The following is a 26314-nucleotide window of genomic DNA, read 5'->3' as shown; positions in this document are numbered from 1 at the left end:
TTAGTGCCCAACACTTTCCACAAAAAAAAGGTCCATCGTGTTACATAAATCCTGCCTGAAGATCAGTCATAACGACACACACACAGGTTTAAATAGCGGGAATGTTAAAGGATGCATAGGCTGGACCAGGTGTTATCATTATGGACACAAACATGTGTTAATAGAGACTGAAGTGTGTGTTGGCAGACGGGGCGGGGCTGGATGTGAAGAGGACAGAATCAGAGCCAACACACACTCATCCATAAACACTGCTGGGCTTCTTCTCACACAGCACCGACCTGGCACTGCACATCACACAGACTAGACCAGACAGCAGGTGCGCACACACACACACACACCGAGACACTCTCACACACAGACACACACACTCACACAGAGACAGAGACAGACACACATAGACACACACACACTGAGACACTCTCACACATAGACCAAATCGCACGCATACACACACACACAAACCAGATCCAGGTCATCTTTCACACCAAAATATAAAACAAGAAATATCAAATATAGTTTAAACTTTAGAAGTCTATTTTAAGTGTGAAGTTTAGACTAATACATATACTTATTAAATGTATAACATTATTTTTTTTGTAATATTTTATTATATAATTTGTTTTAGGAAATCCAGGTCATATTTCACCTCAAAATCTATAGAAAGAAATAAAAGTTAAGTCTAGTTTTCGAAGAATTATGATTTTTGAACTTTGAACTTTTTATATATATATTTATATAGATAGATAGATAGATAGATAGATAGATAGATAGATAGATAGATAGATAGATAGATAGATAGATAGATAGATAGATAGATACGTTTTGTTTTTTATTATGCAGACTTTTAAAAAATACAGTGAATATCTTTTTTTATATATTTAATAAGTAATTTTTTTAAATTGTCATTAATAATACAAAATGTAGTTTAACAAGTATTTTTATTATATCCAAATTTTTTTTTTTTCCAATAGATTCAACAATTCTATAATAAAAATTAGACCTGGTATTAGGGGGAATTAGACCTGGAATTCTTTTCGGTACACTTTAATACAATGCAATTGATGTCACTCAAAGAAAAAAGCATATAATAGTATGACGTAATTTATTTGTTCAGTTTTTAATTTAGATTAATATCCAGTACATACTGTGCGTTTACTCAGGGGTGTTTTTAAATCTTTAAAAACATGCTAGAGCAAGAAACATACTCGCTCATATGAAACATTAAACATTATCATGAGCACAAAGAACAGCATCAGATTTACAGTGAGCAGTGAAGGAAGGCTGTCGTATCGTTTTAGACTTAAGACATGCTGGAGAAAACACGGACCTTTTAAACAGCTAAAGCAATGCAGAACTCGCAGTACACTTCAACAAAACATTCACACGGTCAACCACTGATCTGAGTGAAAAGTGGACATGCACAGAGCAACACGGTGACCTCCAATGAATATATAATCGCCATCACTCCGGTTTCCCAGCACCATAACAGGCCAACCAAAGCACACACACACACTTCTGAGGACCTGGGGCTAAACACACACACTTGGACCCACCCGAGACTTTGGTTTAAGTGTGTAGCGGCCTTTTATTTGGAGTTAACACGGGTTAAAAGGAGGAGGGAAAAACAAGCAAAAATGGGAATGTTGCATTAATAAGTTCATTAATGCTTGTAACTGAGCTGTGTAATAACCGCTTATCTGAAACATATAAAAACACAAGTACATCCCTGTCAAAAATCAGAAAATTATTTGAACTTGTATCGGCTCCATGTTCCCTTTTTGCAGACATTTAGTCAATGTAAACATGTTTAAGACACAGAAAGCTATGCTTGTGGACTAGACAGAGGAAGAGGGGTTAGATACAAAAACTATATAATAGAGCTGTATATTATATCAGTAACAGCAGCTTCTGTAGTGACATTCTGACTCAATGTGCCAAAACACTCCAGTTATTGACTCAAAAAGAAAAAGAGGTGTTTGGCAACTCTCTATACATTTATGACAATCTAAGCAGCATTGCAAAATTAAAGAAATGTATATAACTATAATATGATTATCTAGTTATGCACACATACATTTATACACCTTCAGCTTTATAACGGAATGTTACGCAGAGGAAAAAACACTTCTTTCCCATCGTGAAAGCGGTTTTTCTTAAATAACACGTACAGTAGCACATATCCCGTTCTATCTGAACATAAAGTGCGTGCACAGACACAATGTTAAGAGCTCATTCTGACGCCTGTAGACCTGAAGGATCACCTTTCTGTGCTCTCTCCAGATACAAAGCTCAGATCATCCGGGATCAGCTGCTCGCCTGAGAACGACACACACACACACACAGAATATCATAATGCTGGAATATTATATATAATGAGTAGGTATTTAACACTAAAAACGGAAAACAATTTAAATATCCACAATAAATCAACAAAACAATCAAAAACAATAAAAGCAATGGACTAAGTCTGTTAACAAAAAATGCACTTGAATAAATACCAAAAACAATAAATAAAATGGATAAAAACTGCAACAAATGATTGTGTTTGCATATAAGGAGTGGCACGGTTCACAAAACCCACGGTTCGTTTCGTATCGCGGTTTTAGGGTCACGGTTCTCGGTTCTGTACGGTTCGTGTTGTTTTTTTCTTTTAATGGTTAACACTCCAGAAATACTTCAGCATATGATATATTAAAGCCCCACTTGGCTACTTTTGCTCTCGGGGTCCCCCTACAGTTTGGAAAAAATAATGTCCTCAACTACTGTCGTAAGCTCAGTCATCCTACAACAGGGGATGCCATCGCGCGTGCATTTGTTGACATGACAACCCTGATAGCCCTGAACTGGTGATGCGTGGGTCGTCTCATAACCCGCGGACCCCGTATGTCTATTTAATGGTCGCGGGTGCGCGGCGGGTTGTAAAAATATATACAGTGGTGCGGTGCGGGCCAAATAACTTCATAAAAGCGTCCCGCGGGTCGGTGCAGCACTAACAGTTCCCCTGAACACTGCAAGAGGAGTTCTTCTGGCGTCGCGTGTGAAATGTCTTCATCCCAGGTAACGTTACAGTCAGTGGCTTATGTTTCAGCATGTCATATGAATATAATTTCATGGGTTTTATTTTTTTCAAACGCCAAATAATCACGATGCTCACGTTTACAAGCCAGCGTCATTATAGTAGTCTATTGGTTAGCGTTTTACAGAATCTATATGATACTTCAGTTCAATGTTTGAGTGGTCGGTAATCACCGTAACAAGCAGGACAGCATCGGTCGGGCACGCCTCCTTCAGCTCACGCCGACGAGCAGACGCTGGTCACATTTTGATCCTCGTCCTGCCTTTAATCATATCATTTTTTCATTTCCTCTAATTGCTTTCCTCCAACAAAACCTTTTCTTTCTTATTTGTCTCTGCTGCTTCGGACATGACTATATTATCCGACGAACAAAGTTGGGCTCGCACGTCCGAATGTAAGGAAGTGTGTGTGTTGGTGGAAGTGACGTATATGCCGTAAAGCAGTCGAATTTTGTAGTTCTTTTCTTTTTCTCGGGTTACTACCCGAAACCCGAAGTTTAAAAGTACGATTAAAAACGATACAGACCCCATCAGGCTATGGCAGACGTGTCATTCAACCTATTGTAAGTCGATTTATCATCTCAAGAGTCTTAAAAAATATATTATGAAGGTTGAAAAGTTACCTAGTGCTGCTTTAATCAGCCACAATTTAGGATACAGTATTAAAAAAATTGTTGGTAACACTATTTTAAGGTTCAACTATTATTTAGTTGCTTATTAGCATGCATATTACTAGGATATTGGCTGTTTATTAGTACTTATAAAGCTCATATTAATGCCTTATTCTACATCCCTTAATCCGACCCAATACCTAAACTTAAATGCTACAAAACTTCCTTACTAACTATTAATAAGCAGTAAATTAGGAGTTTATTGAGGCAAAAGTCAGAGTTAATAGTGAATATGTGTTCCCCATACTAAAGAGTTAGCAAATTGTTATATCATGTAGCCTAATCATGCACAAACTGAATTGACCATCTCTGAGGAAAGCAAGATGAGATTTTGAGACAGCGAGAAGGAAGACATATGACATGCTTTTCATTTATTTGGCAAAAAGAGCAGAGTGTGTATTGCTATCTCTACAGGAACTCATGTGCCTTTTTAGCACACAAAGATTGAACTGAAGAATTAACTTGCATTTATCAAACTGCCAACTTCAGTGCCTTGTTTATACTCGACGCATCCGCACGAGCACGGCAAAAATGACGTCAACGCGGAGAGCGCAAGACCCCGTTTCGCTTGGCGGTATGCACTTCAAATTTTGTAACTTTGCGTGCGGCTCCGCAACCAAAGAAGCCACGAGTTCCAGACGAATCTGGCCGAGCATGACGTCTCATCACGCCTCAGTCTGCGTGTCGAGTATAAACCTCCCCAAACTGACGAGGTGCGCGCAGTCAACGAGAGAGTCGAGGAAAACAAACACGCATGCAAATGGAAATTATCAGGGCTGGAAATATTTATTATTTAATATTGATCTGTGATTCGGATCGCCAATGTCAGTTTGACACGCGATCCGAATCATGAATCAATATGCTGATTCATAACCGTTCGAATCTTTATTTGAGGATTGAAAACAAACCCAGAAGAGAAGCCAATGCTGAATAAAGTCGGCGTTTTTGTTATTTTTGGACCCAAATGTATTTCTGATGCTTCAAGAGACTCTAATTAACCCACTGATGTCTCATATGGACTACTGTGATGACGTTTTTATTCCCTTTCTGGACATGAAGAGTATAGTGTGCATACACTTGCATACGTTCTCGGACTAAATATAAAATATCTTAAACTGTGTGTGAAGATGAACGGAGGTCTTACGGGTGTGGAGTGACATTAGGGGGAGGAGTTAATGACAGACATTTCATTCTTGGGGGAACTATCCCTTTAAATAAACACACTTGAGTCAAGTGGTCCAGACTGGTAGTGTGAGTGAAGTGTGAGATATAAACCTGGGCAGGGCAGTGTTCGGGTGTCAAACACAGAGTCTCCAGCCTCCAGGGCCACAGCTTCGTCCTCGTTCTCGTTCTCGGTGTCACAGTCCAGCTCGCTGTCACTGCTCATGCTCGGCAGAACGTGGTGAGGCTGTTTCTGACTGAGCAGACCTGAGGACACACGCAATGCGTTTATATGAACTGCCAGATATCACCATAGATTGTAAAAAAAATATGGACGTAGTGTCCGTGACGTCACCCAAAGGATTCCGATAAGCCGTTCTGAAGCGTAAATTAGAGACGAGCTGGGCGTCGCCATCTTGTGAGCGAGTCATCGCGCGTCACTCCCGGATAACAGAAAATGGGCAAAAGGGCGGGAGGTGGGCGGAGCTTAGGTGACGCAATGACTATCGATGGTGGAAAAGTGACTATCCACCTGTCACTCAAAGTAACCACGCCCTTAATTATGCAGAACTTTAAGGCTTTATATAACGTAAACAAATGAGTTATAAAAAAATTCACCACCCATCACAGTCGTCATGAAGGGAAGAATTAGCCGTACAAAACCACAATTTTTACCAGACTGTAAACGTGTTTTTTTCTGCTGTAAAGAAGTGAATTTTAACATGGGGCTCAATGAGATTCTGCTCCTTCTGGAGCCGGTCTCTAGTGGCCAGTCGATGAACTGCAGTTTAGATTACTTCCGTATTGGCTTCAAGAGAGATCACGCAAGGTTGCTGCCTGGACATCACGTTTTTCTGTATTAGTTGCGCTTCATTTCCTTTGCAATCAAGCATCAGATAAGGGAGTGTTGCTCAAGAGCCTCCTGACAGTAACCTCGGGCCTCGGAGTGTGATTAAATCATGAGAACACGTCCAATTTTAATGTGCAGTTGAATGACAGAGCGTTCCTTCACAGTGTGTGCAATGACTCACTGATGCAACACAAGTGTTTTTGCGAGCATATCTTCATGTCTCACCTTCATCAGGGCGTGAGGAGGAAGACGACGAAGGCTCAGCCAGTGACAGCAGTGACTGATGGATTTCAGCCACACTCTCTTGATCACAGTTCAGAGAGCTGTCCGTCAGCAGGCCAGGCCTGAGGGATACGCTCTTATTAGCATGGTTAAAAAAAACACTGTGTATCATGTAGTTTCATGTCAAACAAAAAAGAAAAGTAAACATTTTTTTAAATGAAGACACTAAACCAATGCGGAAGAGGATGAGGGCCAAGCAATCATAAAAAATAAAACCATTTTCAGATTAAAGTCATTATAATGCATGACTAAACTTATTACATTTTGAGAAAAGTCTAAATAAAATTTGAAGAATAACTCAGAGAGTAAAAATCATAAAATTGTCAAGAAACTCAATTTCGAGAAAAAAAGTAAATAAAATGTTGAGAAAAATCCAATTAAGAGAAAGTTGAAAAATGTTTTTCAAAAATAGCTGTTTCGAAATTGAGAAAGAAGTCTAATCAAATTTTATCCTCAACATTTTATTGTCATTGTGTAAAGAAAAAATTCATAAAAAATTGTTGAAATAAAATGTTGAGAATAAAATTTGAAGTATAAAGTCATTGTGTTTTGAGGAAAACATTTTTTTTTTTTAACTTGAAAAAAAAGTAAATAAAATGTTGAGAATAAAATTTGAAGTATAAAGTCATTGTGTTTTGAGGAAAACATTTTTTTTTTTTAACTTGAAAAAAAAGTAAATAAAATGTTGAGAATACAAATCTAATTATGAGAATAAAGTTGTGTTGAGAAAATGTTTTTTGAAAATAAAGTAATCTTTCGAAATTTCGAGAAGTCTAAAAATCTTGAGAATAAAATTTGAAGAATAAAGTAATTGTGTTTTGAGAATAAAATCGTGTTGAGAAAAAAAATCGAAATGTTTAGGTGGAAAAAAGCAAATAAAATGTTGAGAAAAAAAAATCAAATGAGAATTAAGTTGTTAAGAGAAAAAAAATGTTTTTCCCTAATCCTCTTCCGTAAAGCCAAAACCCCTCAACAACAAAAAAACAAAACAGGCATGCTGAAAGTTATTCAATGTCAACTTATTTCACAAACCAGTTTGTGTCACTTTACCTAACTATTCTGTGGGGGAAAAAAATGTTTTTTTCTTCAAATGAATACAAAGACCATCCACTTATTTATACCATCAGAAGAGAGCAGATTACGATCATGCTAATAATGACAAAGAGCTCCATTATAGCTCCAGCTGGTGCTAGTCCAGAGCCAGAGCCTCGTTTCAAATCGGTTCTTTGTGTTTCCACACCCAAAGCACCAGCTCCGAGCCAGAAAAAGTGGTTCTTAAGTAGCACCAAAACATTGCTGGGCTAGAAGTAAGAACCGATTACGTCAGGCGCTGGGGGCGGAGTCAACAAGATGAACACAAACTTGAGATCCGCCATTTTTTAAATAGCAGCTGATGGAGCTAAAAGCTGCTGCTCGTTTGTTATCACGTCTATACAAATTACTGCAAACTGCATGAATGCGTTGGATTCGCTGTGTTTTGATGCCGATGAGTTATGTCGTAAAGCCATGTGAATCAATAGTAACGCAACGTTCGCCATTGTTAATGGAAGGCTTGTTCGAGATCCATCGGTGCTGTGCCGACTGATTGCCGTATAACAACGAGTCTAGCAAGAGCATATGACTCCTTATGCTTTTGAATCACTGATGCAGTTTTTTTCTGTCATTCTGTCGGTCTGCGTAGCATCGATGCATTAGAAAATGCCTGGTGTGTGTGTGTGTGTGTGTGTGTGTGTTGGCATGTTTTTGTGACATATGAGGACACAAATATGTATGACATGGTTATGACATAGATAGTACAAGGAGAGGGTGAAATATGAGGACATTGGCCATGTCCCCACTTTTCAAAACGCGTATAAATCATACAGGAGGAGTAAAAATGCAGAATGTTTCCTGTGTTGGGTAGGTTTAGGGGCAGGGGCAGTGTAAGGGGATATAAATATGGTTTGTACAGTATACTAGGCCAATGGAATGTCCCCATATGTCACAAAAACAAACGTTTGTGTGCGTGTGCGTTTCCCACTGCTTCGCTAGCGTTGCTGAGAAAGATGAGACGTATACAGTGACGTAAGACCTGGCTCTGTTGTGGCTCTCAGCATGTGGAAAAGCAAACCGTTCTTAAAAGGCTTGTCAGTCGAACCAACTCCAAACTGACACTAGCACTGGCTCTGAACTAGCACCCGGTTCATCAGCATATACATGTCTATTCTAGATATAAAAATGAATGCAAACTCAGAGTTACAGGCTGATGCTGATGCTTATGCTGGAGTAGTACATTACCCGGCGGCTGGAGTCCTGCGCTGTTTAGTGGCGGGCGCAGACGCTCCATTGAGAGCGGTGATGCCGAACAGGTCTGAAGCCGAAGCTCCGTACAGAAGCTCCTCGTGTTTGGAGCCAGAGGGTTTATCAGAGGAAGACGAGCTGCTTCCCAGCGAGGGAGGAGAACTCTGCACACTGCGTGCTTTCAGGGAGCCTGCAAAACACAGATAATGTCAGACCATCTGAATACGCCCTGGGTGAGTTTCCCAGAAGTCTCTTTGCTTTGCCCCAAATTACTCTTTTCAGATTATTCCTAGTTTTTGTGGCTTCTAGAGATGGGCAAAACGACATTTTCATAATCAACTAGGTTGAGCTTTATCTGAACGTCTAGTTTAGTAGTCAGTCGCTGTAAAATTAGGCCTCTTAAAGTGCCCCTATTATGTTGTTTTTCAATACACCCTCTCATGCAGTGTGTAATATCACTGTTTGTGAAGGTAAACGTTCAAAAGTTGAAAGTCTCCAAAAAGGAATAATCGACTCTTAATTGCCTAAACGAGTCGTTTGTGTCGAATTCGGTTCTACATCACTAGAAAACACATTTGCATTATGCCCGCCTATGTTGTACAGCGTCCGCCCATGAACTTGCTCGAGTAGTCCTTGTGATGGAGGTTCGGGTTAAATAACTAGCTCTTCAATGTTTCGTCATCGGACTCACGCTCGGATTGATATGGTCAAAGTGACGCCATCGTTTCGGTCTTTACAGTGTGTGTGATCGCTGAGCTTTAGGAAGCCTCCGGGGCTGAAGTCCAGTTATGTTAATGAGCTGTACACGGTAGACCAATCACAACAGACTGGGCCGTCTGGCCAATCAGAGCAGAGTAGCTCATGGAAAGGGATTTAGAGAGAATGATTAATCCGTTGATTTATCAATGATTCATCACTGAAAATTGTGGTGATGTGCAATGTGTATTATGAGAAAATCAAAGTGTTTTTGACTTTTGATGCATCTTGTAGGAGATGCCAAAATAGCATAATAGGGGTACTTTTCCTCACTAGACAAACTAGTCAGATGGATAATAACTGCTCTACCATGTTGTCTGTTTCCCATTTAATTTCAATATTTATGAGATAACAGTGTAGTGTACAAACCATCCAAGGACGAGGGTCCCTCTCTGGGACACAACGCAGGTTGAGTCGGGGACTCTCGCCCTGCTCCTCTCAGCTCCTTCTCCCCAGCATCCACAGTCCGGCGCAGGGACAGTCCAGCCAGCGCTCCCACACTCTCCTGCTTAGGAGAACCAGCTTTCTTCACTCCTAAAACAAAGACCAGAACAAAGCCAGGCTGAATCTACAATATACACTACTGTTCAAAAGTTTGGGCTCTGTGAGATGTTACTATATTTTTGTCTCGTATGCTCATAAGGGCTGCTTTAGAAATACTATTAAAAAAGGTTGAGACATTCACTGGTGTTCCCGGGGGTGAACTCTTTTGCATTTGAAGATCAAGGTAAGTTGTACTTAATTTGTCTTCCGGGAAGCTTGTGAGTATCTTCTGATGCTTCTGAAGGGGAGGACTAAATTGACATCCTGTTCAAAAGTGTTCACCCCTGGCTCTTAATGCGTCGTGTTTCATCTGGAGCATCAGTGAATGTCTCAACCTTTTTTAATAGCTGTATTAGAGTCCCTCAATCGTCCTCAGATCTCAGAATGACACATGGTGCGTTCAAGTCATATCGTAAAGATCGTATCGGATCGAATTTATGAGTTGAACGCACATGAACGCCACCACAAAGTCGGAAATAGCAGTGGGAAGTTCGGGATTTTCTTTAAGCCCCGATCTGTCCGAGTTGGGGGCGTGTCAGTGAGAAACATGGCAGATCAAGGGATGCAACGTCTGTAGTTGAATATAACGGGTATTTAGCAGTGACAATGTTAGGCTGTCATTTACAACAAAGTAACAAAGTAAGCTAGCATTGTATTGTAACAATTAGCCTAATATATTAGGCAACATGGGGGAGAGGACGCTGGCGTTGTCTGTTCGCCGCTTCTCCACCCACAAATCATGTTAATGTACTATTAGATTTAGATTTTATTTTATTTACTTATGTTTGTGACTAGTCTAACAGTCAGAGCTACAATTGGGACTGTTGCTGATTGCTGGCAGCCACTGAGAGGACGTTGTTCGTCGTTTCGCCGTTTTCCACCGCTTCTCTGATGTTTATGTTTGAATTGCTGCGGTTGGTTCTGGTTTGAAGGACATTTGATGTTTCTCGCCGTGACTGCTCACTGGTGGTCTCCCTCGGGCTTGAGCTGCATGGTGGCTGAAGTTTGCACCGGGCTAGCGTCATCCGGGCCATCGTCATCGGGGTCCGGCATGATGTTGGGATGTTCCGCTTCTCGGCTGCGCCGCTGTTCCGTCCTGCATTGCGGCTGTGGAGCGGCTTGGACTTCTGCGCCGACCCTCGGTGTGTCCACAGAAGTGCCCGTAAAAATGTTCTGCCTCATCGTTTGAATCGTCATGAAGACCCATCATCTGGTCTTCAGCTGTCGTGCCTCGGCGATGTCATCAGGACACTGCCGCTGGGAGAAATCTGAAACATGGAGTGGACCACAGCGTGCTGCGGAGCTAACAGAGACTTCCACCATCAGCTGTTTTCTGTTCACCATCAGCTCTGTTTCTGTTCACCATCAGCTCTGTTTCTGTTCACCATTAGCTCTGTTTCTGTTCACCATCAGCTCTGTTTCTGTTCACCATCAGCTCTGTTTCTGTTCACCATCAGCTCTGTTTCTGTTCACCATCAGCTCTGTTTATTCATTTTTTGTTGTTATTTTCCCCCCCTTTGTTGCACTTTGAGATTCTTCGGAAAAGTGCATTATAAATAAAATCTATTATTATTATTATTATTATTATTATATAACGATACCGTTTACAGTGGCTTTCATAGATTAATGAAAAAAGTAAAAGATTAAAACTCACCTGATGCACATTATTTATTTTATAAAAGCAGAGTTAACAAACCTTGCTGTATTTTTGTGAAATTCATTAAAAGGTACACCGCCATCTTGCTCCGACAAAAGAGACTTGAATGCAAATTATGACGTAAACTAGACTTTACGTAACTAGACTTCTCACCTCATAAATACAAACATACCAGGAGATCTTGAACGCACCAACAGTCACTGCTGGAAAGGGCTCACACTCTCTCACTCTCTCACTCACACACTCTCTCACACACACACTCACACTCACACACACTCTCTCACACACACACTCACACTCACACACACTCTCTCACACACACACTCACACTCACACACACTCTCTCACACACACACTCACACTCACACACACTCTCTCACACACACACTCACACTCACACACACTCTCTCGCACACTCTCACATCAAGATTATAAAGTCACTGCTGGAAAGAGTTCAAATATACAGAAGATGCTTTCAGGACCTGAAGGATTTTCCTGAAGAGCACGGGTCAGTTTAACTGATCAGGACAAACAAGAGACTCAAGACCAACATCACAAAACACACACACAGCCATGGTTCATCAGGGAACGACACACACGTGGATTATCAGGGAACGACACACACGATTAAGAATCAAGGGTTCATAAACTTTTAATTCAGCTGTTTTTTGTCTTGTGGACTATATGCGAACATCTTTTAGGTAAATATATATTATTCAGGACAGGACTAAATAATAAATAGCATGCATTTTGTATGATCTCTCTTATGTTCTCTCAAAGATTCTGCAATGGGTTCTCAAACATTTTCTAGCAACTGAAAATCATTTTGCATACAAATCCATACAATTCTAATCTAAGATCAAAAAGTGGTTATTTTACATGTCATCTACCCATAAATGTAAGAGGAATAACTAGCTCACTTCCCGAATCCCAGAATCCTCTCCCAATCCCGACCTTCTCTCTCCCACTTTGCTTATACTGACCTCTCTCCAATCGCACTGTCTAAACCAGGGGTGTCCAGCCCTAGTCCTGGAGGGCTACCACCCTGCAGATTTAAGGTCCAACCCTAATCAAACACACCTGAACCAGCTAATCTTTAGGTGTGTTCGACATCGGCTAAGGCTGGATGCATCCGATTGGCAAGAGTAGCCGCGTGCGCAGGCAGGGAGGAGCTGCAAACGGAAACGCAAGTGACGCTTGCGCTGTGTTTGCAAACTTTATCACAGCTAAAGTTACCTGTCTCTTGCGTGATACCCAAAATTTTGAATATTCCCATCTAATATGATTTATGACCTGCAAGGTTGCCAAAATAATAATTATACACTGTTTAATAATAGACCAGAGGAGAACTGGCACCCCGACTGAGTCTGGTTTCTTTTTCTCCATCATGCCCTGATGGAGTTTTGGTTCCTTGCCACTGTCGCCTTTGGCTTGGCTTGCTCAGGTGGGGACACTAAAATTATGATCCAAGTTATTTAACTAAATATACAAATAAAATTAATTAATTAGGTCATATTTAATTATATAAACTATCCAAATCAAACTAGCCAAATCAAATCGACATTTTCATTCAATACTGTATGTACTGCTTAATAAAGCGTCTATATGGACAAGATTTAAGTTCAACATATAAACCTACACTATCAATGAAGTGTTGTCAACGTTTTTTTTTAGTTTTAGTTTTGATAAACATGACAATATAACATCGCGACTACATTAAAAGAGGTTTTACTGTTATAAATAAATGATTTGTGAGCATTAATGTAACATATGGTTTTAGAATAAACACGAAACGCACGTGATCGCTGTCATGCGGTGAATCCGGCCAATCCTGGATCAGCTCTTGAGAATCTGCACCGGCTAGTGTCGAATCGCTCTAGCGGTACTTTGTTGACATACGTCAGTCACATGGCATCGACGCTGCCTCAAGTCGGACAAAATTTCGAACAGGCATGCCCTGCTTGAAGTCAGCCGCCGATCGGTCTGCGCATCACTGGGTGAAGTCGAACAAGCCTATAGTGTTCAGGGCTGCTTGATAATTACAGACAGGTGTGTTGGAGCAGGGTCAGAACTAAAATCCTCCAGGACCACGCCTGGTCTAAAGGCTTCAACATACTCCGCGAGAACAGAGAAAAACGTTCTTGCTCTCAGGGATGCGAGAACAACGTGACGTCATTTTGTTCTCAGCCCTGGTTTGGGAGTTCTCGCAGCTTGTTCTCGACACATCGCCTGAGCAGAACTTTTTTCTCACGGGTGTCCGAGAACTATCGTGTGATTGGTCAGACATTTAAAGTGGGCGTGGCTAATGCGGAAAAACGCAGACGATCGGCAACTGCTTTTCTGGTGAAGTATGGAATGTACTGGCAGAACAAACTTTGTTCTTGTTCTTGCCACCTCGAGAAAACGAGAAACATTTCTTTGTTCTTGCAAAGTATGTCCCAAGCTTAAACCAAAGCAAAAATACCAAAAATAAAAAGGCTTTGAGGCATACCACTGCGAGAGTGTCGTGATGAGACGGGCGCTTTGAAGATGTCCATGGAGGGGCCGTGCTCGTGGTCCGAGGCTCGACCGGCTCCACTGCGAGCTTCCAGCTGCCCTTTCACATCTGACATCTTACTGCGCACTTCTGCCATCTGAGCCTTCAGTCTGATCAGGACCCCTGAGTCCGGGGCTGACCGACGCACTGCCTGAGGGCGACGCTCACGCTCCTTACGAGAAGGCACCGCAGCAGCTGTCAATTAAACATGTTTAAATGAGTCATGAATCATACTGACTTTAGGTGCTACAGCCACTTTAGAGCTTTATTTAGTTAAAGGGTTAGTTCACCCAAAAATGTAAATTCTGTCATTAATTCCTCATGTTGTTGGACAGCCGTCAGGCCTCCGTTCATCTTCACACACAGATGAAGATATTAGTGTTGAAATCCGATGGCTCAGAAAGGCCTTCATTGACACCAATGCCATTTCCTCTCTCAAGACCCATAAAGGCACTAAAGACGTCGTTACAAAGCCCATCTCACTACAGCGGCTCTACAATCATTTTATGAAGTGACGGGAATAGTTTTTGTGTGCAAAAAAAAACTAAATAATGACTTTTATAGTGATGGGCCGATTTCAAAACAGTTTTGAACCATTATGAATCAGTGAATTGATTCATGATTTGGATTGCATGTCAAACTGCCAAACTACTGAAATCACGTGACATTGGCGATCTGAATCATGAATCAATACGCTGATTCATAACGGTTCAAAACTGTTTTGCAATTGGCCATCACTATACAAGTCATTATTTAGTTTTTTTCGTCTGAAGATGAACGGAGGTCTGACGGGTGTCCAACCACATGAGGAATTAATGACAGAATTTTCATTTTTGGGTGAACTAACCCTTTAATATTTTGATGACATGATTGACACCTTGGCTCTGGAGGAGAGAGGTAGGGGGGCGGGGCTGCATCCCCCACAGGGACTCCACATGGCTGCGGTCCTTCAGGTCCAAGAGTTGGATGAGGATGACCGGGTCGATCTCCAGGAGGCTGGCTGAACTTGCACCGGCCCCACGCCTTGAACCCCGGGCACCGGCACCAGAATCTCCTGACCAGCAGGGGGAGACAGTTAGTACAGAACTTAGAGTACCATTAAGACCAAAGTATACAAAGTATTCACGCACAGTCCGTGTGATGTAGGCTGCGTCCGAAAACCTAGACAGCTGACTCGTTGCCTTATCAGGCAATGGCTTATAAGGCAGCGTTTTGTGCATAAAGGCACCTCACAAAACTAATTTCGGACAGACTTCTAAGGCAGTGTAACAGTTTAATGATCTACAGCAAAATAGAGCGAGCTTTGGTGAGAACTAAACACATATTTAATTACTACATTAGTCATTTCTCGTTAGAAATGACATCAGAAGTGGATTATATTGGTAAAAAACATACATTTACACAGAAACTGACAAACGCAACTTTCGGATTCCATCTTTTTCCCCCAGCTCAACTGTCACTGAATGGAAAGCAGAGGATTGTGGAATATCAAAGGCAGCAAAGGATACATGTATGCTGCCTTCAAAACCCGATCAGATGAAGGTCTCTCAGGAAACAGGAAGTGAAGCTAACATTAAATTCAGACGTGGATTGATGCCTTTCATGCTTCGAATGTGTCCTCCGAAGACAGCATTTTCCAGGTTTCGGACGCAGCCGTAATATGAGTCATCAGGAGGGGCGCCGTCCACATGCAGCCGAATTTTTGTGACAATGCAACTGACTGAAGCACTTGAAAACAAAATCCACTAGCAAGGCTCGACAAATGTGTGTGCGGATAAACAATCCCTGCAATCAGCTTTCTTAAAATCATAAAAAGTCTTAACACTTTAGTATGGGGCAGGGGTTTTCAAACTGGGGGTCCTCCAGAAGGTTCAAAGGGGTCCCCAGAAAAACTTCAGATAATTAAAAGACAAAGCAAAAATGGATTAAGACTACCGAACAATATAACCGTTTAATTTCTAAACTTTTCTCACCTTGTTTGCCTTATACATACCTTTCAGAATTGTATGTGTTTTCTTTGTATCTTGCTAGTGAATTTCTCTCACTATAGTGCCCTTTATCTCGCTCACTGGGTGTGTAGAGCAGAATTCCTAATGCGGTACACAAGCTGCTTACCGGTACATACATTTATTGTGAAAGTTGCTTATACAAGTAATTTTAATTGAACCCTGTCTTCAGGTTTATACATCCAACATTAAGTATATCCAATTTAAATTTGGAAACAGTGTTGTATTTAAAATGTCACACAAGTCACTCAAAAGATAATTAGCAAATGACAACAAACCAACAATCCAATCAATTCCCGATGGACAAAATAAAGTCTTGTCCTCGATTTTCTTTCATTTGAGAAGCCATTTTTCACTCAAAAGATGATTGCCACTTCTGTTTCAGGCCAACTTTAACAGCCGAGTCAACTCTAAAAACATTATAGTTCTAGTTAAAAGTTTATTTTTAGGGAGTTAAGTCGTGAACACGAACAGTCTTCCAGCAGAAGCTCTAACAGCGTATTAAACCGCAGATTCTGCAGTAAATCCTCAAAGGCTGATATGGTAATTTGGCTCGGTTACATCACTACAACTGATTAACAGTGTGTCGCAGTGGATGACACTTCAAAGCCAAGTGTTTCAACACACCAGATTGCCATATGCATGACACTCGCTTTTCATTAGAGAAACGGCACTATTAGCATCAGTGAGGGCGCATGGACGGAGAAAATCTGGTTCACCTGTTGCCCCGGCAACATCGTCGGGTAATTCACCTTCCTCGAGGTCAAGATTCCCGCTGTACTCCACGTCGTTCTCACCAGACCTACAACAGACGGAAACATTCCACACTTGTATTATTTCTACTAGTGGAGTGTAAACACATATATAATGCATACCCAGATCAGCTCTAATATTTGGCGTATATGTGGAAAGGTTTTAAATGATTTGTTGGATGTCAATGGAGCTGAATGTGGCGTGCCGGGCAGTATGTCCCCAGTATCGCCACATGATTTGAATAGACCTGGATTCATTTGCGTGGCTCCCCCTGTTAATAGTGAGAAGTGGTACGGTCTGAAATAAGCTTCTCCACAGGGGGTGATGGCTGCTCCAACTTACTGCTGAATATGTATGTATGTGTGTGTGTGTGTGTGTGTGTGTGTTAGGGTAACACATGCACTATTGTCTCAGGCTCAACCATGTAATGACTCAGTCCTCTCCAGCGGTTCTTTGCACTGATCCACTACAGTATTTATAGAAGTGGAGAGCCTCGACTCCACACGGATATGACAAACAAATGTTTGCTTGCTCTACTTGTATGTGCACTGGCCACACCAATTGAATTTGTTTTAAATTAAAAATAATTACACATTGAGAAAAATATTAATACAATTAAAATAAATCCTCCTTCAATTTGAAAAAAATTATAGCTGAAAATTTAGTATAAATGTAAATCAAATGTAAAATCACATCGGTTGGTCATCAAAATGACCAACCGCCTACTAAACGGTCAACCACTGCGCTAAAACAAGGATGTATGTACAATAGCAGGTATTTGCGGCTTTAAAGGGTCATAACACAGTTTGTGCCAGTCTGGTGTTAATCTTGAGTATCTGTAGAGTAGTGTTGATCCTTCATATCTCACAAGAGTCTTTAGTTTATCAGATTTATAAAAGACAGATACACTGAACCGATTCTTGCTGAAAACAGCTGAGCTCGTGGAGGAGTGCACTGGGCGGAGCTAAAGACACACACACACACACACATGTTGGTGTTGTTCACATTATATGCACTCATGCATCGATTGCCAACAAAACACAAACATTTGATGCAGTTTCTCTCACCGCCTGCGGCTCCCGTAAACCGAATCAAGCTCGTTGATAGACACGCTCTTGCTCTGGATGGTGTGTGTGTGTGTGTGTGTGTGTGTGTATCTGTGTGTGTGCGCGCTCATCCGGGTGCCCATACAAGGAATTCCGGCCTTTATGATGTCATACAGGGCCATACTGGGAAGAAAAAAAACTTTCAGAAACTTGTTTGAATCCTGAAGGCAGGGATGGATTGGCAAAAAAAACAACAACAACAAAAAAAACTGAGGAAGACTTGTCGGCCTACTAGCCAGTTTGTAATTGGTCCCTGGATTTCAAAATCAAATTGCGGCAGAATGGCTACCAGAAAACGTAAGGAGAAAGGTGAATTGTAATAAGTTAACGAAAAGATGGCCAAGTACAGTGTAGTACATAGTACACCATAGTACAGTGTCTGTTGCGCACGGCTAGGGGCGAATGGCCGGATGATGGGCCTATTTGGGAGAAAGTTTTTCATTTGATGGAAAAATCACATCAAATGAAAAAATATGCAGCCTCAAGAGGTGACAGGAAATGCATTTGATATGATAATATCAGGTGTAAACAGGTCCTAACCTCATAATTCCCCCTCTCCCCTACTTTATCCTGAGGAAGTGGGCTTCCCAACATCCGGGTAACAGTTAGTGCATGGGCACCTTTACAAAACACACACAAAACACTCGAGCAAATGGAGTCAAAGGTGTGAGAGAATGTGCGTGGGCCTGAGAACAAAAGTGCACATGTGTGTGTGTGCACAGAGACTGAGAGAACGAGCATTTGTAAGCAGGAGGTAGAGGCTCTGATGACTCACTCGTCTCATCTGGTTGGAACAGTGTGTGTGTGTGTGTGTGTGTGTGTGTGTGTGTGTGTGTGTGTGTGTGTGTGTGTGTGTGTGTGTGTGTGTGTGTGTTCGAGAGCCGTATGAGCGGGCGGTAGCATGAGCAGAAACATGTGCGGTTCTGACTCCAACACCTCACTACAGAAACACGAGCACTCTCACAGAGCCTACACAAGTCAAAGCTGCCAATAGTGCTCATTTTCCCACATCGTGATAGGACAGGACAGAAAGAACAGCTCTTCAGAGCTGGTTAAACACAGAGTACGAAGTGCTGCCTGTCACAAATGCGGTAGCAGCCCTAATTAAACTGTTTTCCAGCCATGGGGAGGGTACAGCTGTTACCCTGTGGCACACAAAGCACCATCCCTTATGCAATAATCTTAGTACACTAGTAATTTACCACACCATGAGGATGTAAATTAAATGATGAGTACTGCTTTAAGGGAAACCGCTATTAGAGCTGATCACGATTTTGCCAGAAACACTTTAATAGATCTACTTGATCTACATCACAGTTGAAGCTTGAGGCTTTCTTTAAGTGCTGCTTTCCATCAACTACTATAAAATGAAATAATTCTGACTCTAACCATCTAATTGGATCAGCCATATATAAAGCTCAGAAGCAAAGGTAGTCCAAGGCACTCGATGGGTGTGTTGAAAAAGTTTAAAAGCCTTTATTTTTTCATGCCATAAACATTAAAAAAATTGGTGACAGGTAGACCTACGCTTTGCGGCTTTACATGCCTTCGTCATGGTGTATATATAAAGCTGCATATATAAAGTTGTTCACTGATCAGTTATATTTTTCTCATATTTCGAGTTCATTTATAAAAATAAAAAAATCTCCATTAATTTGGAGATTAATTATAAAATTATAAAATATATTAAAAACTTAAGTGTTTAAATTGCAATAAAAAAAAAAATCACAGATAATTTTATTAATCTAGTTAATTTAATAAAATTCACAGCACTAATAATAATAATAACACCTGATTTTAACTGGGTTAAAAGAAATAACCATTTGGTGGTGGTTGAGGAGATTCCCCCCCTTCTATATGTAAAACGTAACTAATTAATTATTATTATTTAAGAGTTCAGCCAAAAATGTTAAAATCCTGTCATTATTTAATCATCTTTATGCTTCAGTTTCTTTTTGTTTAAATAAAAATCTTCAAAAAGAATCTCCAAGCCACACCTTAATATAACAGAAAATTAATGGAGATTGTCAAGTCCAAAAAAGAAATAAAAAAGGAACATAAAATGGTCGATATGACTTTCAATGCACTATAATACAAGACTTCTGTAGTCATCTTTGAGCAGTTTAAAGAACGAAATACTGCTATGTTGTTTCCAAATAGTAAGAAAATACTTTTATTTTGTGATTTCACTTTAACGAATAGTGTGTGTCTGTGCACGAACCACTGTCACTTACAACAGCGAGAACGAGCACTCGGGATAATTTCTGCTCCAGACCACTATTTAAAGGGATAGTTGACCCAAAAATGAGCCTGTGATGTTTATCCGCTGACCCCCAGGGCGTCCGAGATGTAGGTGTGTTTGTTTCTTCAGGAGAACACAAATGAAGATTTTTAACTCAACCGTTGCTCGGATAATGCATGTCAATGGGGTGTATTTCTATGAGAGTAAAACACACACAGACATACGAATCCATATCTTTTGCCGGTCTTTTTAACCTTATTCGATGAAAGTAATGGTGCTGGGAATACTAGATGAGATTCGCCTGATATGAGGTTAAAAAATAACAAATACGGTTGGGTTTCTCGCAGAGTGTCTCCACAAGCCACAGGGTTTATTATGGATTCGTATGTCTGTGTGTTTTTTACTCTCATAGAAATACACCCCATTGACATGCATTATACGAGCAACGGTTGAGTTAAAAATCTTCATTTGTGTTCTCCTGAAGAAACAAACACACCTACATCTGGGACGCCCTGGGGGTCAGCAGATAAACATCACAGGCTCATTTTTGGGTCAACTATCCCTTTAAGACAAACCAGTGAAACTAATACTCTGCTAGTCAACTAGAGAGATTTAATTTGCTATATATATCTGTACTAAGAAATGTTTCAAAAAGTCACTTTTTTTCAATGACATATCAGATTTATTTCCACATATGAATGAGGCCTGAAACCAGAGGTGGACAAAGTACACAACTCTATTACTTGAGTAAAAGCACAACTAGTTAAATATTACTCCGTTACAAGTGAAAGTTGTAAAAATAGATTTTTACTGAAGTAAAAGTACAGAAGTATTTGTTTTCAAAAGTACTTCAGTATCAAAGTAAATTTCCTTTTTTATGCCATTGCATTATTTTATTATTTTTGTATAAATGCACATTATGCCATCATGGTTTAAGTCATTTAGTGATGCTCCATCTGACACACTAGCATACGACTAACTTAAACTCATTTAAATACTTGTAGAAAAGTTACAAAGCTCTTTATAAAGCTGATGTGACTTTAAGGCCGAATGCACGGATCCAATACACTAATACACATCTGATATTCTCCCAACTTTCCTCTTCTCTTTCTCCCAGATGTTTATATTTTTAATATTTTATAAGACATGCACCAAGTGTATGCCAACTAAACAAATCTTGATTTGTTTTTAAACTGAAACATACTTTCAAAGTATGCCTATGGGTACACACACTTTTGCCTAAGAACCGTCTTCTTCCATTTTGCTATGAACTGATCATTGTTCAAAAAAAGTTGGGGAAATGTATATCACCCTATAAGAGTGATTCCTGACAGACTGTCTGAAACAACAACAACAAAAAACCTTTTAGAGAAGAAAAAAATCATCCTCCGACTTTCAGAGCTGCTGCAGAAACGACTTTCGCCATAGATAGAAATGTAGAGGAGTAAAAAGTACGATATTTGTCGATAAATGTACTGAAGTAAAAGTATCCAGAAAAAATTATACTCCAGTAAAGCACAGATACTCAAAAAGTGTACTTAAGTACGGTACTCAAGTAAATGTACTTAGTTACTGTCCACCTCTGCCTGAAACCGATCTGAGAATGTCAGAATCCATGCGCTTTTTTCCTGCTTACATGTTCGTGGGTCATATCCGATCTTTGCCACATGGGAGGAAGAATAAAAACAAACAATCGGAATTGGGTCACTTGAAATATGCAGTGCAAATAAGGCCTAAATGTCAAGGGGTTGTGCTTCAGTAAATCAAGTACATACATGGTCTCTTCATCAATGTCATTCTCCTCCGTGTTACTGGTGGCCGTGGAGCTCCCAGAGGTGCTACTGCCATCCAGAGGATTGACATCTTCATCTCCAGTTAGACAGTCCACCTCCAGATCCCCGTCTGACAACTCCTAACATTGCATCAACACATCAAACTGATCATAATGCATGTAATACAACATCAAATAGCTCCAAGCATGAAAATTATTCAAATGATCTGGCTGTAAGGGCTGCGGGATCACTACATTACATTTGTATGTATGCTTGTTTTCTTTAGAGATCACAGTGAGTGTCATTTTTGAATGTTATATGCCTAAAAGAACATGTATTATGATGATGATGATGATGAGGATGAGGATGATGATGATGCAAGAGAATCAAAGATTTCACTGCAAAAAAATGCTTTTCTTACTTAGTATTTTTGTCTTGTTTCTAGTTCAAACATCTAAAAATTCTTAAAACAAAAAGTATTAAATAGACAAGCAAAAGTAATTGTCTACTTTTGGGAAAAAGTAACTCAAAATTAAGAGAGTTTTTGCTTAAAACAGGCTAAATAATCTGCCAGCAGGGTAAGAAAAATAATCTTAAAACAAGATTATTTTGCTTACCCCACTGGCAGATTATTTTGCTTACCCCACTGGCAGATTATTTTGCTTATTTTAAGCAAAAACTCTCTTAATTTCGAGTTACTTTTCCCCAAAACAAGACAATAATTTTTACTTGTCTAGTAAATGTTTCTTAATGTAAGAATCTTTAGGTATTTTGACTAGAAACAAGACAAAAATAATAAGTAAGAAAAGCATTTTATGCAGTGTTGGGGCTGTGATGAAATGGTGGATAATATTTTATGAAAGTGAAAAAACAACAAATTTCTAGTTTCCAAAGGGAAGAAAAAAAAATTGTATAGCTAAAATGATAAAAAGTAGCTATGGCCTTACATTAGAGTCATCATGCTGGGTCTTCTCTTCATCCTCATCGTCCTTCGTCCCTAATGAAGGTGCCTGACTGCCTTCCTCCAGTACGGAGCTCTTTCCCTGACGAGAGTCTCTGCCGGAGGAAGTCGTAGGGCAGAGACGGTGATCAGGTGGAGAGGAGCTCCGCGACTTCTGCCGACGGAAAAGCTCTATGGCCAATCTCTGAACAGAAGTATACCAGAACAAACATCACATGACACTCTGGAAAAAGTGTAGTCCAACCAAAAATGAAAATTCTGTCATTTACTCAACCTAATTTTGTTATACTTATAAGACAACATTACATCATGATTTTGCGTAAACATACATGCCACTTTCTAAAGTCAAGTGGCTTGTTCTCTGTACGCATTTTGAGCTATCCGCGTGTATGTCTACGCCGTGTGATTCCGCGTGTATGTCTACGCCGAAACTAACCATTATGTGTCCACAAGGTAAATGGATTTATAAACATACTAAATTATGTTTTTCTGAAAATGTAAAAATGCAGAATGTTTCTTGTTATGGGTAGGTTTAGGGGCAGTGTGTGTGTGTGTGTGGGTATGTGTTTGTGACATATGAGGACACAAATGTGTATAATGGCATGGGTATGACAGGTATTACTGGGAGAGGGTGAAATATGAGGACATTAGCCATGTCCCCACTTTTCAAAAGGCTTATAAATCATACAGGATGAGTTAAAAAAAAAAAAAAAAAAAAAATTGGCTGAATGTTTCCTGTGATGGGTAGGTTTACGGGCAGTGTGTGTGTGTGTGTGTGTGTGTGTGTGTGTGTGTGTGTGTGTGTGTGTGTGTGATGGGTAGGTGCAGGGGCAGTGTAAGGGGATAGAAAATACAGTTTGTACAGTATAAAAACCATTTCGCCTATGCAATGTCCCCATATGTCACAAAAACAAACGTGTGTGTGTGTGTGTGTGTGATGGGTAGGTTTATGGGCAGTGTGTGTGTGTGTGTGTTGGGTCGGTTTAGGGGTAGGGGCAGTGTAGGGGGATAGAATGAAACGGTGTTGATAAACACGCTAAAAAGCGATTATGCGTCTTGATAGCACGCCAAAATGGCATTCGAATTGGCATATCATACATACGCCATTTCATGAGATCAGTCTCTATAAGAAGATATTTTGAATATTTTATTTTGAATATTTATATTTAGTTTTTCTGTGATCTATATTGCGATTTAAAATGTAAAAAGATTTCCCCAGATGATTTGAATGGCTCTATTTGAAAAGAATGAATCGTTCTAGAATAATTGGGCAGATTTTGTGGAGGAGCTGTAATAGAATCTGTATAGAAAATAATAAACAAGTTACAAACATAGATAGATACAGTAGAAGAAAGATACAGTTGAAATAAGCAATGCTTTATGTTTTTCAGATAAATCTAACAGTATTCAGGTACAGAAATTGAATAATCAAATGTAAAATAACATTCTTCACTGTATAAATGAAACAAAGTTAATTAACACAATTTCTCTTTGTTAAAGTCATTTTCTCTCCATCTTTTGTTGTTGTGACACAAAGAGCAAATGGTTTATTAGGCTGCAATTAGGTCTTCTTTAAGATGAACGCACAGATCTAATATAAATGACACACATCTGTTTCCTTTCTCAGTTGTTTACACAACATAACCGACTGTGCTTATGAGGATACTCACAGAGACGGGCATTTTGACTTCATTTTGAGTGCTCAAAAAGAGAGAAAGAGAACTGAATTTGGTGTTCACATGCTGTTTGCATGGCTCTGATACGACTTAAAAACACATGAAAATTATAAATGTTCAATCTATGATGGTTAAACTTTGCAATTAATCCACAAATGACATGCGTTCTGCTCGTACGTATCAACTATGATCCGTACACTTGACATCACAGATCATGTTATGTGATCGGCGCATTGCGAAATCGATATATTGTGCAGCATATATTGTTTGGAATGACGTAAATGACAGAATTTTCATTTTTGGGTGGGCTATTTAGTTGACCTTAAAAACATTAAAAGGCAACACATGTCACTTAATATTACATGAATTGATATTAAAAATTAATATTACATGAACAGCAAATGCACTCATAATTACATTTGCTTCAGTCTGTAAAGAAGAAAGCTAAAAAGTAATTACAAATTCTGTTCAGGTATGAAACAATGTAGCTTCTTCTAGCCAGATCTTAAGGAGGCTGTATTCAGGCCTACATAGAATAGCGGCATCTTTAGCACTGACCTCTTTCAGGTTGTTGATTTGCTGAATGTAACTGGACTGGGCCGACTCCAGCTGAGTTATATACCAATACTGATCTCTACACTTCTGAAAAAACGTAGGTGATCGCACTTGATACCTGTGACATTAATGGAAAAAGCAGAGCATGAGAAAAGAACAAGACAGCATGCACCCCTGTATCCGTGACATAAAAGCAGAGGAAATGGTTCACACAGGACATGTTCTTGCACCCATCTGAGTTGGAAGGATGTCTAAATTTTTACAACAAGCCCCACCTTTCCAGTATTTTTGAATACTGTTGAATAATGTTGAAGACACTGTTTAATCAAAAGTTAAGTTGTTTTTGAACACAAGCAGGCTATGCAACAAGTTCCAATAACAGTAAATAACTAGTAAATTAGCTAAAATTAATATTAAAGGGGTCATAAATTGAGAAATTACATTTTCCTTGAGCTTATTTGTCATATAAGAGGTCATTATACTATAAAAAACTGAAAACTTCCTTGTTTATCCAAAAACAGCTGTTATTGAAACCATGCTCCCAAAATGACTCGTTTCGAACTTCATCTCAGTATGACGTAATACGTGCAATGAAAGACCGCCTCTGCAGAAGAAAATTGACACCTGCATCAGTGTCTCTTTAGCTCCGCCCACCAATTAGTGCATGCCATGTACTGGTGAATACGAGTGAGACAAACATGATTACTCCATCAACAAAGCAATAGAGATGCCTCTGAGGATTATGAGACATTGTGTGTGGAAAAACACACAATTTGCGTTGTCTTTCTTGTCAAAGCGTCGATGACTATGGGATTAAATTCCCGTTGAAAATAGTGCGGTCACAGATCAAAAAATTATATGCATGAATCCAAAATCTAAATACACATGTAAAAATATATATTTGCAAACTGATAGATATATTTGCAAAACTGATCAGAATAGCAAACAACGTGGTCACGGGGCAAAATATAAAAATTTAAAAATAAATAAATAAATAACACGATAATCTTTAGCACTGACCTCTTATAGGTTGTTGATTGCTGATTGTAACTAGACTGGACCGACTCCAGCTGAGTTATATACCAATACAGCTCTCTACACTTCTGAAAAAACGTAGGTAATCCACTGTGTCCACACTGGTGACAAAGCAACCATTGAAAATTCATTTGTCCTTGGTGTCAGAAGTACCTCAGAAATGGAACAGGGCATCAATTCGTGGTGTCACGTTGTGCCGCATCCAGTGTAGACAGCATCACTGATTGTAATGGGTTTTATTTACTTTTGTCGTGTTGCTTGCGTCTGTAGACACGGAGTAACCCAATCATTGCAATGGACGTCTTAAACGCGGCACGCCTATCAAAGTGGAGTGCTTCAACGAAAGGGTCAAAAACAGGATAGAAATTTTGGGGGTTTTGATGCACAAAACCAGGAA

General features: G+C 39.9%; 1 protein-coding gene across 3 annotated transcripts in view; it reads right to left on the bottom strand.

Annotated features, from left to right (window-relative positions):
* Positions 1 to 1085: 1085 nt before the first annotated feature.
* trim37 (tripartite motif containing 37) overlaps positions 1086 to 26314 on the bottom strand; it is a 45988-nt gene continuing 20759 nt past the window's right edge. Inside the window, exons 15-25 of one of the 3 annotated variants that reach the window (XM_067432762.1) lie at positions 24886 to 25000; positions 22638 to 22835; positions 21694 to 21830; positions 16537 to 16619; positions 14659 to 14865; positions 13767 to 14006; positions 9445 to 9609; positions 8317 to 8509; positions 5983 to 6101; positions 5022 to 5174; positions 1086 to 2316 (exon numbers count right to left, since the gene is read on the bottom strand). In XM_067432762.1, coding sequence (XP_067288863.1) covers positions 2258 to 2316; positions 5022 to 5174; positions 5983 to 6101; positions 8317 to 8509; positions 9445 to 9609; positions 13767 to 14006; positions 14659 to 14865; positions 16537 to 16619; positions 21694 to 21830; positions 22638 to 22835; positions 24886 to 25000 — 1669 coding nt within the window. In that variant the 3' untranslated portion in view covers positions 1086 to 2257. The remainder of the gene's footprint in view (positions 2317 to 5021; positions 5175 to 5982; positions 6102 to 8316; positions 8510 to 9444; positions 9610 to 13766; positions 14007 to 14658; positions 14866 to 16536; positions 16620 to 21693; positions 21831 to 22637; positions 22836 to 24885; positions 25001 to 26314) is intronic. The other 2 variants (XM_067432763.1, XM_067432764.1) reach the window with 2 other exon arrangements.

This window comes from Pseudorasbora parva, chromosome 23 (assembly GCF_024679245.1).
Source record: "Pseudorasbora parva isolate DD20220531a chromosome 23, ASM2467924v1, whole genome shotgun sequence".
In the NCBI taxonomy this organism is placed as follows: Eukaryota; Metazoa; Chordata; class Actinopteri; order Cypriniformes; family Gobionidae; genus Pseudorasbora; species Pseudorasbora parva.
Note: the sequence above shows the minus strand (reverse complement) of the source record. Positions and strands in the feature narration are given on the sequence as shown.